Source organism: Lithobates pipiens, unplaced genomic scaffold, assembly GCF_037356315.1.
Source record: "Lithobates pipiens isolate NorthernLeopardFrog02 unplaced genomic scaffold, aLitPip1_a1.2 Scaffold_35, whole genome shotgun sequence".
Lineage (NCBI taxonomy): Eukaryota > Metazoa > Chordata > Amphibia > Anura > Ranidae > Lithobates > Lithobates pipiens.
This window is the reverse complement of record NW_027507811.1, coordinates 22,868,204-22,880,975: the sequence shown is the minus strand read 5'-3', so window position 1 is coordinate 22,880,975 and position 12,772 is coordinate 22,868,204. Positions and strand designations below refer to the sequence as shown.

The 12,772-nt window shown below is 40.4% G+C and overlaps 1 protein-coding gene across 1 annotated transcript; it reads left to right on the top strand.

Moving 5' to 3' along the window:
* The first annotated feature begins 333 nt into the window (after nucleotides 1-333).
* On the top strand, nucleotides 334-10,225 carry LOC143956253 (uncharacterized). Its single transcript, XM_077466444.1, has 7 exons — nucleotides 334-386; nucleotides 2,903-3,280; nucleotides 3,397-3,491; nucleotides 3,597-3,705; nucleotides 3,958-4,055; nucleotides 4,171-4,306; nucleotides 7,251-10,225. The coding sequence occupies exons 2-7, from the start codon at nucleotides 3,199-3,201 to the stop codon at nucleotides 8,540-8,542; spliced, it is 1,812 nt and encodes a 603-aa protein (XP_077322570.1). The 5' UTR covers nucleotides 334-386; nucleotides 2,903-3,198; the 3' UTR covers nucleotides 8,543-10,225.
* The last annotated feature ends 2,547 nt before the right edge of the window (nucleotides 10,226-12,772 follow it).

Below are 12,772 nucleotides of genomic sequence, written 5' to 3'. Positions count from 1 at the left end.
TAATTTATTTTAAAGGGAGGGGATTTGATCCCAGGTATAATATGGAAATATACTGTATACCCAGTATTAACTGTGTATATGATTGTATTTCACGGACAAAATTCTTGTTTTCCTTTCTTCGTTTTGTCTGCATTTATATGAGGCACAATCTGTATTCAATATTGCATGCAACATCGTAGAATACCGCACTACATAACATAGCCTGCAGGATCAATATTTTCCTCAAAGAAAAGATCTGACTTAATGTGAGTGGAACGCACAAACACACAGGAAGTGATGTAAGGCGGGCAGAGGAAGTGATGTCACACAGAAACAGGAAGTTCCGGGTGATAATTGAGTCGGGAGGAAGTAGAGAGGAGACATTGCTGGAACTGGCAGCAGAGGAGGTAATAAGATATTATTTTATATCTACACCCAGTAACCCCCCCCCGTCATGTCCGTCCTCTTCCTCCATAGTCACCGTGATGTCTGTCATGGTTTATAGACCAGATTTATCCTAAATATAGAACCATTTATCTAACTGTCCATCCAGAGCCTCTGGTTTATAGACCGGATACATCCTAAATATAGAACCATTTATCCAACTGTCGACCCAGAGCCTCTGGTTTATAGACCGGATACATCCTAAATATAGAACCATTTATGCAACTGTCCATCCAGAGCCTCTGGTTTATATACCAGATACATCCTAAATATAGAACCATTTATGCAACTGTCCATCCAGAGCCTCTGGTTTATAGACCAGATACATCCTAAATATAGAGCCATTTATCCAACTGTCCATCCAGAGCCTCTGGTTTATAGACCGGATACATCCTAAATATAGAACCATTTATCCAACTGTCCATCCAGAGCCTCTGGTTTATAGACCGGATACATCCTAAATATAGAACCATTTATCCAACTGTCCATTCAGAGCCTCTGGTTTATAGACCGGATACACAAAGTGCACAAAAATGTTTTCTCCACTAGGAGTGATTTCAAAAATGTGTTGCAAAAATAAAATCCTAAATATGTTCAATAAATGTCCAAATATAATACAAATCCTGAACCAGGTGATGGCGTAACAATAGCAAAAAGAAGGACCAATATCGTCCTATAGGAGAGAAAAAGTACTAAGTTCACAAAATGGTGCATCCAATACATAAATTGTGAAGTGGGCAAAGGGATGATGTAATAGACATGGGCGCCGTCAATAAATTTGTTTCGTTCTGTTCCGTTACGGTTCGTATTAAAATTAATTCGCACTTCGTATTTCGTGTCCGAAATTCAATTTCAATTCGTACGAAATACGAATTGTCGTTAGGTTCGTTAACGTGTACGAATGTTCGTTACGATGAATTTAAAGGCAAAAATATACCTCAATATGACAGTCGATGCTGATGGAAGTTTGGTTTTGATCCGAAATAGGAAATTCCGTTAAAGAATTTCCTAACCAAAATACGAATTTTCATTAGATGAGGGGCTCCCACCATCCCTGTGCTGTGCTGACTTCCTCCTGGGGATTCGTAAACAAAAGTTTGTATTTCGTACAAAATTCGGACGCATGGCAATTCGTATTTCGGATACTCCAGAACGTATGAATTTAGGGAAATTCGCACGAATTTGAGATTTGTATGAAACGGATCGCACGTCTATGATGTAATAGTGTCCATAAATAACTCCACGGACTGCTTCTTCAAATTCTAGTCTCACAGAACTCTCACCTGAATATTATGGAGAAAATTGCATCAGCAAATAATTTGGGCTCTCCACGACCTTTTATTTGAACCATTTCATATTTGCACACTGCTGATGAGGCCATAGGTACCACTCCAACTCTATTGTTCCTCCACTAAGCCGTCCTAATCCCCTCCAATATAATACCACAGAATGGATAAGGGCAGAAGAGAGAAAGAGAATGCCTCCAATAGTATAGTAGGTTAAGGGCTAAAAACTGTTTGTGTTTTGACTCTTACATGTGAAAACAAAGCAGAAAACAGAAAATGGCGTTGTTCAGCGCCCCTCTTATGTCACTTCCGGTATGCGTCTGATTTTGGCCACTCCCTACGCGTTACGCCACGTCACATGGCTTCATCTGGGGAACCGGATTGGTCGTACAAGCGTCATTTAAATATCGTTTAACCAGAAATACTGTAGCGGCCATTTTCTTGTGGCCTGCTGATGTATGGACACTATTACATCATCATCCTAGTGGAGACAACATTTATTTCTGCACTGCACTTTATTTCTGCACTGTATTATAACTTCAAGTGGCAATACTATTTTTGTGCACTTTATTTTTGCAATTTATTAATTCTTCAGTGGAAAAGTTACAGTGTTTTATAGTAATTTTTTATTTTTCTCCTTGCGCAAGATCACTTTACATTTTATTTGTGTATTGTGAACACTAATAGGTTTTGCTGCAGGTTTTATAGTTTCAATATCACTCTAATTCTGTTATTAGGCACATTTAGTAGATACTCCGAGTAGCACGAGGGACACTTTTATATATTCACTGTGAGATAATAGACACCCCATCTTCTCTGGATCAGGAGATAGAGGTCAGACCAAATGTCTCCGGTCCTACGAGACTGTGCAGTGATTTCCTCTATTTCCTGGTGTCTTAGGGAACTGTTTTGTGTATCAGAGCTGAGTGCTGGATTTTGTGTTCTGCTCGACAGTATCTACTTAACTCCAACAGCAGTAGGAGACAGTGGCTGGACACACAGACTGCTGCAAGGTAAGTATTTTATGACACACCTAGGATGGAGGGAGATGAAGCTACGGTGATAGGAGATACACAAGCTCTTGTTGTGAAATTTGACTATCTGTAATTTTACCACGTTACTTCTAACCCCTGATGGGGAAAAAAGGGTTCTGGGAAGTATGTAGACTATTATTAATTGTATTCTTTACATAGAAACATAATATAGTGAAGAAAGCATTTGGTGATCCATTACCACCCAGCAGCCGTCTTCACAGGACATCACCCATCACAGTGCCTCAACCTCACTGCCTGGCAACAGAGGTAACCAGTGCCAAGAAGGTTCTAGAAGTCACCAAGAAGATCACTGATCTGCTGACAGGAGAGGTGAGCGGTGCCGGGAATTCTGGGACATTATCCAGTAACAGACAAGGGATGTGTCTGGATGGTGACTGTATCATTGTGTGTGTCAGGTTCCTATAAGGTGTCAGGATGTCACTGTCTATTTCTCCATGGAGGAGTGGGAGTATTTAGGACACAAGGATCTGTACAAGGATGTCATGATGGACAATAAGCCGCCCCTCACATCACCGGGTAAGAGGAGACTTTATTGTAAAGGAGAGAGCAGTACGGAGGGTCCACCTAGATCCCCCATCATCTAATAAACACATAGAAACAATGTATTCAGTCAGTGTGTGTGTTTCCTACAGATGGATCCAGTAATGGGAATCCATGGAGATGTCCCCGCCCTCTGTATTCCCGGGATTCCACACAGGAAGATCACACCATCCCTCACCATCATCAGGTAGGAGGGTGGGTAGAACACAAATGGACTTTAGTCTGTATGAGAATATACTCTCTTAGCCTATTGGTCTGCACATTTTTTTTCTATTTTCTTTTCTTTGTTTAGCATTATGAACAGATGTATGTGAAAGTTGAGGTTAAAGAGGAAGAAGAGGAGAAGGGTTATCAGTATTCTACGGAGGAAGTGTGGATGTTGGTGACACCTAAACAGGAAGGTGAGTAATGAGCACTAAACGCAGAAACTGTTCAAGAATATAGATTGACAATTGAAGAGCTGTAGATCTTCACATTGGGTAATATGATATCTAAAGGACGTCATGATGGAGAATCAGCCGCCCCTCACATCACCGGGTAAGAGGAGACTTTATTGTAAAGGAGAGAGCAGTACGGAGGCTCCACCTAGATCCCCCATCATCTGATAAACACATAGAAACAATGTATTCAGTCAGTGTGTGTGTTTCCTACAGATGGATCCAGTAATGGGAACCCACCAGAGAGATGTCCCCGTCCTCTGTATTCCCGGGATTCCACACAGGAAGGTCACACCATCCCTCTCCATGGTCAGGTAGGTGGGACTGAGGGACTAGAACTAAAAAATTATTCTAATCCATGAGAGGACATTCTTCTGTGTAGTCTATTGTTCCTTTTTACAAATGTATTCTCTCATCTTTGGGGTTTAGGGTGAAGAACTAAAGGACATGAAAGTTGAGATTAAAGAAGAAGAGATGTTGGTGAGTGGAGATCAGCCGTCTATGGAGGAGGGGGAGATGATTATGAAAAGAAAACAAGAGGAATCTTCTCTACATATAGAGACAAGTAAGTAATAAACATTAATAAACCCACAGTTCATCCAAGTGAAGGCAGAAATCCATATAAAGCAAACGTTTCTTCAGTAAGTAAAGGATTTATTGCTGATCCCAAATGGCTTTAAATTAACTCTGTGATTCAACCTTATTTTTTTTCCTACAAAAATTGGTAGCCATGTATATTTCATAAGATAAACTACTAAGTCAGTAAAAACAATTACTCGTTTCACACTATTCTACATTTTTACAGCTTTTACATTTTTCAAAAATCCTTCCAGATACAGAGAAATTCACATCCTTCTGTAAGGAATGGATTAATGACCCTTAACTGTTAACAATAAGAATATCGTTGTTGTATCTACCCTGCAACTCAACATTACCAACAAATGTGGTACAGTTATTGTAGACCACATTATATAGAAGTCTCCAGTCCACTCCTGTAGAATGTTATCTTTGTATTTACCGCACTACCCAATGTACCCAGCAAATGAGGAGATACTGTACACTATATGAATAATCTATATCCATTCCCCAATATAACATCATGGTCCCAACAAATGAGGAGGAGATACTGTACACCATATGAAAGGTCCATATTCATTCCTCAATATAACGTCATGTTCCCAACAAATGAGGAGGAGATACTGTACACCATATGAAAGGTCCATCTCCATTCCTCTATATAACGTCATATTACCAATGAATAATGTGGAGATACTATACACCATATAGAAGGTCCATCTCCATTCATCAATATAACGTCATGTTCCCAACAAATGAGGAGGAGATACTGTACACCATATGAAAGGTCCATCATCTCCATTCCTCAATATTACGTCATGTTCCCAATGAATGTTGAGGAGATACTGTACACCATATGAAAGGTCCATCTCCATTCCTCAATATAACGTCATGTTCCCAACAAATGAGGAGGAGATACTGTACACCATATGAAAGGTCCATCATCTCCATTCCTCAATATTACGTCATGTTCCCAATGAATGTTGAGGAGATACTGTACACCATATGAAAGGTCCATCTCCATTCCTCAATATAACGTCACGTTCCCAACAAATGAGGAGGAGATACTGTACACCAGGGCTCGACAAAACCCAGGCGCCAGGTCACATTGGCGACTAGAAATAGCGACCTCGCGCCTGGGGCAGCACAGCTGGGGGTATCCTGTCTCTGTGGACCCCCCCAGCGTGATCGCGTCGGGCCGTTCCGCCGGCGGCCGAAAACGATAATGAAGATTCCTCTGAGTGTTTTATATTACCTGCCTCTTCTTCCCTTTATTTAGAACCCCCTAAACATTATATATAGTTTTTATTCTAACACCCTAGAGAATAAAATGGTGGTTGTTGCAATACTGTCTGTCACACCGTATTTGTGCAGCGGACTTACAAGCGCACTTTTGTTGGGAAAAATAATTTAGTTAATAAAAAAATAAGACAACAGTAAAGTTAGCCCAATAGTTTTTTATATTGTGAAAGATAATGTTACGCCGAGTAAATTGATACCCAACATGTCACGCTTCAAAATTGCACCCGCTCATGGAATGGCGACAAACTTTTACCCTTTAAAATCTCCATAGGCGACGTTTAAAAAAATTCTACAGGTTGCACATTTTGAGTTACAGAGGAGGTCTGGGGCTAGAATTATTGCTCTCGCTCTACCGATCACGGCGCTACCTCCTATGTGTGGTTCGAACACCGATTTTATATGCGGGCAGGACAGGGCGCGTTTAAAAATTATTATTTTTTTCTTCTTATTTTAACTTTTTTTTTTTTTTTTTTTTTTTTTACACTGTTCTTTTAAAAAAAATGTTGTCACTTTTATTCTTATTACAAGGAATGTAAAAATCCCTTGTAATAGAAAAAGCATGACAGGTCCTCTTAAATATGAGATCTGGGGTCAGAGAGACCTCGGATCTCATATTTACACTAAAATGCAATTGAAAAAAAAATTGTCATTTGAAAAAAATAAATAAAATGTCCCTCCTAAGAGCTATGGGCAATGACTTGGAGACGGGGGGGGGGGGCGGCGACGGCGCTGCTATCTTCCCCTCACTCGTCTCCATGTCAGGCCAGGGACAGGTCCGGATCGCCGTCACGGACCTGGCTCCTAACTTTTTAAGCTGGCTCCTAGATTCCAAGCAAATTTGTCAACCCCTGCTGTACACCATATGAAAGGTCCATCATCTCCATTCCTCAATATTACGTCATGTTCCCAATGAATGTTGAGGAGATACTGTACACCATATGAAAGGTCCATCTCCATTCCTCAATATAACGTCACGTTCCCAACAAATGAGGAGGAGATACTGTACACCATATGAAAGGTCCATCATCTCCATTCCTCAATATTACGTCATGTTCCCAATGAGTGTTGAGGAGATACTGTACACCATATGAAAGGTCCATCTCCATTTCTCAATATAACGTCATGTTCCCAACAAATGAGGAGGAGATACTGTACACCATATGAAAGGTCCATCATCTCCATTCCTCAATATAAAGTCATGTTCCCAACAAATGAGGAGGAGATACTGTACACCATATGAAAGGTCCATCTCCGTTCCTCAATATAACGTCATGTTCCCAACAAATGAGGAGGAGATACTGTACACCATATGAAAGGTCCATCTCCATTCCTCAATATAACGTCATGTTCCCAACGAATGAGGAGGAGATACTGTACACCATATGAAAGGTCCATCTCCATTCCTCAATATAATCACGACGTCATCATCAGTGCACAAACACTGTTTCCCAATGCAGTTTGGGTAGATTGTCTCCTTTATGTGGCTTGTATTCAAATTCTTTGTTATGATTGCACCTAATAATATGATGGAGCTCTTTGAAGTTGTTAAACGTTACATCAAAATAATTGACTCCTGAATACAAGACTGGAAGAATTCATTTAACATTGATTTAACAATTGCTTTCCAACAGATGGACACTGTGTATGGAATATGAATACCTCAGAGGGAGGACAGAATAATGGGACATCACAACATTCTCCAAGAACAAATTCCTCTGGTCAAAATATACATCACAGGCCTTACTGTTTCGCAAAATCAATGGATCCCTCTAATCCTGAGGCTCATTCACATAATATGACGGCAGATATTCATCTAAAATCTCACAGTGTGGATAGATCAACAGATCCCTCTAATTCCAAGAAGTCTTCTTTAAATCATGAAGGAGTTCATATAACAGACAATTCCTTGTCATGTTTAGAGTGCGGGAAACCTTTCACTGACAACAGTGCACTTCTTAGACACGAGAGAACTCACACACATGAACATCCTTCTTCCTCTTTGGAGTGCAGGAATTTTTCCACAAAGAAAGGAGAATGTCCCACACACCAGATAAATTACATAGGTGACCACCCCTTTGCCTGTTCAGAGTGTGGGAAATGTTTCAATAGGAAAGGAAAACTTGATAGACACCATAGAATTCACACTGGTGAACGTCCTTTTTCATGTTCAGAGTGTGGGAAATGTTTCACGCACAAAGAGAACCTTCTGAGACATCAGAGAATTCACACAGGTGAACGCCCTTTTCTCTGTTTAGAATGTGGCAAATGTTTCGCTAAGAAAGAAAAACTTATTTCACACCAGAGAACTCACACGGGTGAGCGTCCTTTTGCTTGTCCAGAGTGCGGAAAATATTTCACTCAGAATAAAAACCTCCTCATACACCTGAGAATTCACACAGGTGAGCGTCCTTTTTCCTGTTCTGAGTGCGGGAAATGTTTCACAGCGAAAGGGGGCCTTCTTAGACACCAGAGAATTCACACACATAAGCGTCCTTTTTCCTGTACAGAGTGCGGAAAATGTTTCACTCAGAAAGAAATCCTCATAATACACCAGAGAATTCACACAGGCGAACGTCCTTTTTCCTGTTTAGAGTGTGGGAAATGTTTCACAGAGAAAGGAGGCCTGCTTAGGCACCAGAAAACTCATACACAGGAGCGTCCTTTTTCCTGCTCCGAGTGCGGGAAATGTTTCATTGTGAAAGAAAAACTTCTTCGACATCAGATAACACATACCCATGAGCGTCCCTTTTCCTGTTCAGAGTGCGGAAAATGTTTCACTCAGAAAAGCATCCTCATAATACACCAGAGAAAGCACACAGGTGAGCGTCCTTTTTCCTGTTCAGAGTGCGGGAAATGTTTCACAGACAAAGGAGGCCTTATTAGACACCAGAAAATTCATACACACCAGCGTCCTTTTTCCTGATCTGAGTACTGGAAATGTTTCAATGTGAAAACAGAACTTCTTATACACCAGAAAAGTCACACAGGTTAGCACCCTTTCATATGTTCAGAGTGTGGGAGATGTTTCATGCAAAAAGGAGAGCTTTCAACATGTAAGTAAATTCACATGGACGAACGTCCGGTTTTCTAATTTGAATGTGGGAAATATTTCACTCAGAAAAGCATAATACTTACATAAGAGAATTCATGAAGGTGACTATTGTTTTTCATTTTTTTCCTTGGAAAGAAAGCTTGGTTGGACACTGGAAAATTCACTGCTGAAAAGCAAAGAATCCTTTCTGTATACAGAAGGTATACCTTTTTTCCCTTTAAAAACACACCGTCTGTGCTGCCCTGACTCCAGGCAGAGAACTTCACATCATGCAGTAAGGATAAGATTATGACCTGTTGACAATAAAAATATCATCAACGTATCTACCCCACAACACAATGATTCCATCAATGTTGGTGAAGGTATTCTTCTGATGCCAAAGGGTAGTAATCATGAACTGTTGACAATAAGAACGTCATCAACGTATCTACCCCACAACCCAATGATTCCATCAATGGCGGTGAAGGTATTTTGATGCCGAAGGGAAGTAAGCATGATGTGTCTTTCATCTGTTGGATTATGTTTCCTTGGCTGACCAATGCGTCTACAGTCCTCAACATAGCCCGTTTCTTTGTACTTCTTCGAAAGAGCTTGAACAGCACATATACTGCTTTAAAATCTTTGCCTGGGAGAGACCTTGCTGATGCAGTATACCTACCTTGTGTCTTGTTGCTGTGCTCAGTCCTGCCATGGTGTATGACCTGTGACATGAAACTGCCTTCTACAACCTCACCATAGTAGCTGAATTTGGCTGTTCCTCACCCAGTTTTTTCTTTTTTTTAATGCAATCTTTATTTTGAGTTTAATTCCCTTCACGCCCACCGTACGCAAATATGCACTACACTGGGCTTTTTTTCTGTGATGTCACATATTTGCGTATCTCCCATGGTGCTGGGAGCGTGCCACACCGCCTGCTTCTAGCACAGGGACCGGGGTCTCACGGAGAGACCTGAGTCCCGTACTAATGATCGGGACCCAGATCTCCCAAATTCCAGGTCACCTGATCGCTGTGATAGCCTCTGATTGGCTATCACAGTGATCAGTCACTGTGAAGCCCGAGCCCCCTTTTTTTTCTGTGAATGGAGAAAAGAGATACATCTTGCCATGGTGTATGACCTGTGACGTGAAACTGTCTTCTACAACCTCACCTTAGTAGCAGAGTTTGGCTGTTCCTCACCCAGTTTTTTTCTTATGTAATCTTTATTTTAAGTTTAACCCCTTCACGCTGACCGTACTCAAATATTAGGCCCCACTGAACTGAGCTATTTTTCTGTGGGGCCGCATATTTGCGTATCTCCCATTGAGCTAGCGCGCTCCCAGCACAGAGACCAGGGTCTCACAGAGAGCCCCGGGCCTCGTACTAAAGATCGGGACCTGGATTTCCCGATTCTGGGTCACCTGATGGCTGTAATAGCTTCTGACTGTCACTGTGAAATCCACTCATTTTTTTTTGTGAATGGAGGATAGAGATACTTAGTATCTCTCTTTTTCCTTGCAGAAAAAACATGTGTGTGTGTAAAATAAATAAAAATACAAAATAATAAAATAAAATAATCCAAAAAAAATACCCATATCAAGGTTTGATCTAGGTCAGTACCAGAATAAGTGTTTGGGTTGACAGGATGTTTTTTTTTTTTTTTCGTATCAGTAGGTAGGATAAAAAAAATATATATTTCTGGGCTGTATTTCGGGTACAAAGAACAACTATCCTACACATACGTGGTATTGCTGCGATCCTCAGGAGCAGGAGAATTTAATTTGGGTTGATCTTTGGTGGAAGGTTATGGTAGTAGCAAGAAATATACAGCTACATATTTTTTTTTTTTTTTTTACTATTTTGGGCCAGTTTTCCTTTGATTAAAAAAAAAAAAAAACCTTCCGACACATGAGAAAATTCACATGGACAAGCGTCTGGTTTTCTATTTTTAGTGTGGGAAAGGTTTTACTCAGAAAAGCGTAATACTTACATAAGAGAATTCATGGGGGTGACTGACATGAGAATTTATAGATAGGCAACACCTATCCTCATATTGATTAGTGGTTCCAAATTAATAATAACTATTGCAGTAGGGAACAGACACAAAAGATACACTCCGCATCTTTCCAAATAACTGTTCTGCTTTATTATGACGCAATTGAAGGTTTTTATACACATGATTACGTAGGTATTACATTAATATTACAATTGTATGTTTATGGTAACAAGGGGCGTAACATAGGCAGACTAATTCTAATCAGGACTCAAAAGAATGCAAACATGTAATGAAAACACTATTAGTGCTGTTGCACAGTGAGGGCAGTGTGCAATACATACAAAATAGAATACAATTATATACAGAACTTACAAATTTCCTTTACAGTGACTTATTGTTTTTTATGCTATTCTTGAAGCGAAAGCCTGGCTGGACACCAGAAAATGCACTGCTGAAAAGCAAAGAATCCTTTCTGTAGAGGGAAGGTGAACCTTTTTCCTTCCAAAAATACATTGTCTGGTTTGCTCTGACTCCAGACAGAGCACTTCACATCATTCAGTAAGGAAAAGATTTTGAAACCTGAACTGTTGACAATAAGAACGTCATCGATGTATCTACCCCACAACCCAATAGTTCCAGCAATGGTGGTGAAGGTATTCTTCTGATCCCGAAGGGAAGTTAGCATGATGTGTCTTTCATCTGCTGTATTAAGTCTCCTTGGCCAGCCGCTAAGTCTACAGTCCTTAACACAGCCCATACGGGCTTACATCCGTAAGAACACATACCATCCAATGTTTACAAATGGAAACCCTACTATTACAGCAACCCCAAAGCTTCCAATGCTCGCAAACTCTTGGCTAAGAGATATATCATCAACATCGTAAAAATGAGAGTAAAGCAGCATGGTGAGCTGACCAGAAACACAATAACATTGTTACATATCCTCACCCAGTTTTAAGCCTCCTACACAGCTGTTTCTGTTTCATTGAATGACTGTGTTTCAACCTTCATTTGCAATTGATGATCATTAGCACCTGATTGGTATAATTAATCATACACCTGACTCTAATCCTACAAAATCCCTGACTTTGTGCAAGTGTACATAGTGTGCACGTGTAAGAAGTGATGACAAAGGGCGGTCACACCAAATATTATATATTTGATTTCGATTTTTTTTTTTTTTTTCTGATCGCTCACTTTGCATTTTGTAAATTGATAAAAATAAACAATTAAAATATATATTTTTGAAACCTTTTTTACTTTACAGCATTTCTTCACACCAAATATTGATTTAATTCGAAATTCTATTCTCTTCAGTCACTTTCTATTTTGTTCAGTGATAAAAATAAACTATTAATACTTCTATTTCTGTAAACATTCTTAGTTTTTTTTATTCATTCTTAATTTTCACACCTGCCTTAAACTTTTCCACAGCAGTGTGTATTCACAATAAATGATATACACTGTATTACCAAAAGTATTGGGACGCCTGCATTTACACGCACATAAACTTTAATGGCATCCCAGTATTAGTCCGTAGGGTTCAATATTGAGTTGGCCCACCCTTTGCAGCTATAGCAGCTTCAACTCTTCTGGGAAGGCTGTCCACAAGGTTTAGGAGTGTGTCTATGGGAATGCTTGACCATTCATACAGAAGTGCATTTGCGCGGTCAGCCACTGATGTTAGACGAGAAGGCCTGGTTCGCAGTCTCCGCTCTAATTCATCCCAAAGGTGTTCTATCGGATTGAGGTCAGAACTCTGTGCAGGCCAGTCAAGGTCCTCCACTCCAAACTCGCTCATCCATGTCTTTCTGGACCTTGCTTTGTGCACTGGTGCACAGTCATTTTCGGACCAGAAATGGACCATCCCCACGCTGTTCCCACAAAGTTGGGAGCATGAAATTGTCAAATGTCTTGGTATGCTGATGCCTTAGGACAGTGATGGCGAGCCTTGGCACCCCAGATGTTTTAGAACTACGTTTCCCATGATGCTCAACTACACTGCAGAGTGCATGAGCATCATGGGAAATGTAGTTCCAAAACATCAAGGGTGCCAAGGTTCACCATCACTGCCTTAGGAGATCTCTTCACTGGAACTAAGGGGCCAAGCCCAACCCCTGAAAAATGA

What these genes read in the sequence shown, in the direction of transcription:
- LOC143956253 (XM_077466444.1), top strand. Translation starts at nt 3,199, where the DNA reads ATGGAGGAGTGGGAGTATTTAGGACACAAGGATCTGTACAAGGATGTC. An exon ending in GGTGACACCTAAACAGGAAG is followed by an intron (nt 3,706 to 3,957) that starts GTGAGTAATGAG and finishes TGTTTCCTACAG; the next exon opens with ATGGATCCAGTAATGGGAAC. An exon ending in TTCTCTACATATAGAGACAA is followed by an intron (nt 4,307 to 7,250) that starts GTAAGTAATAAA and finishes GCTTTCCAACAG; the next exon opens with ATGGACACTGTGTATGGAAT.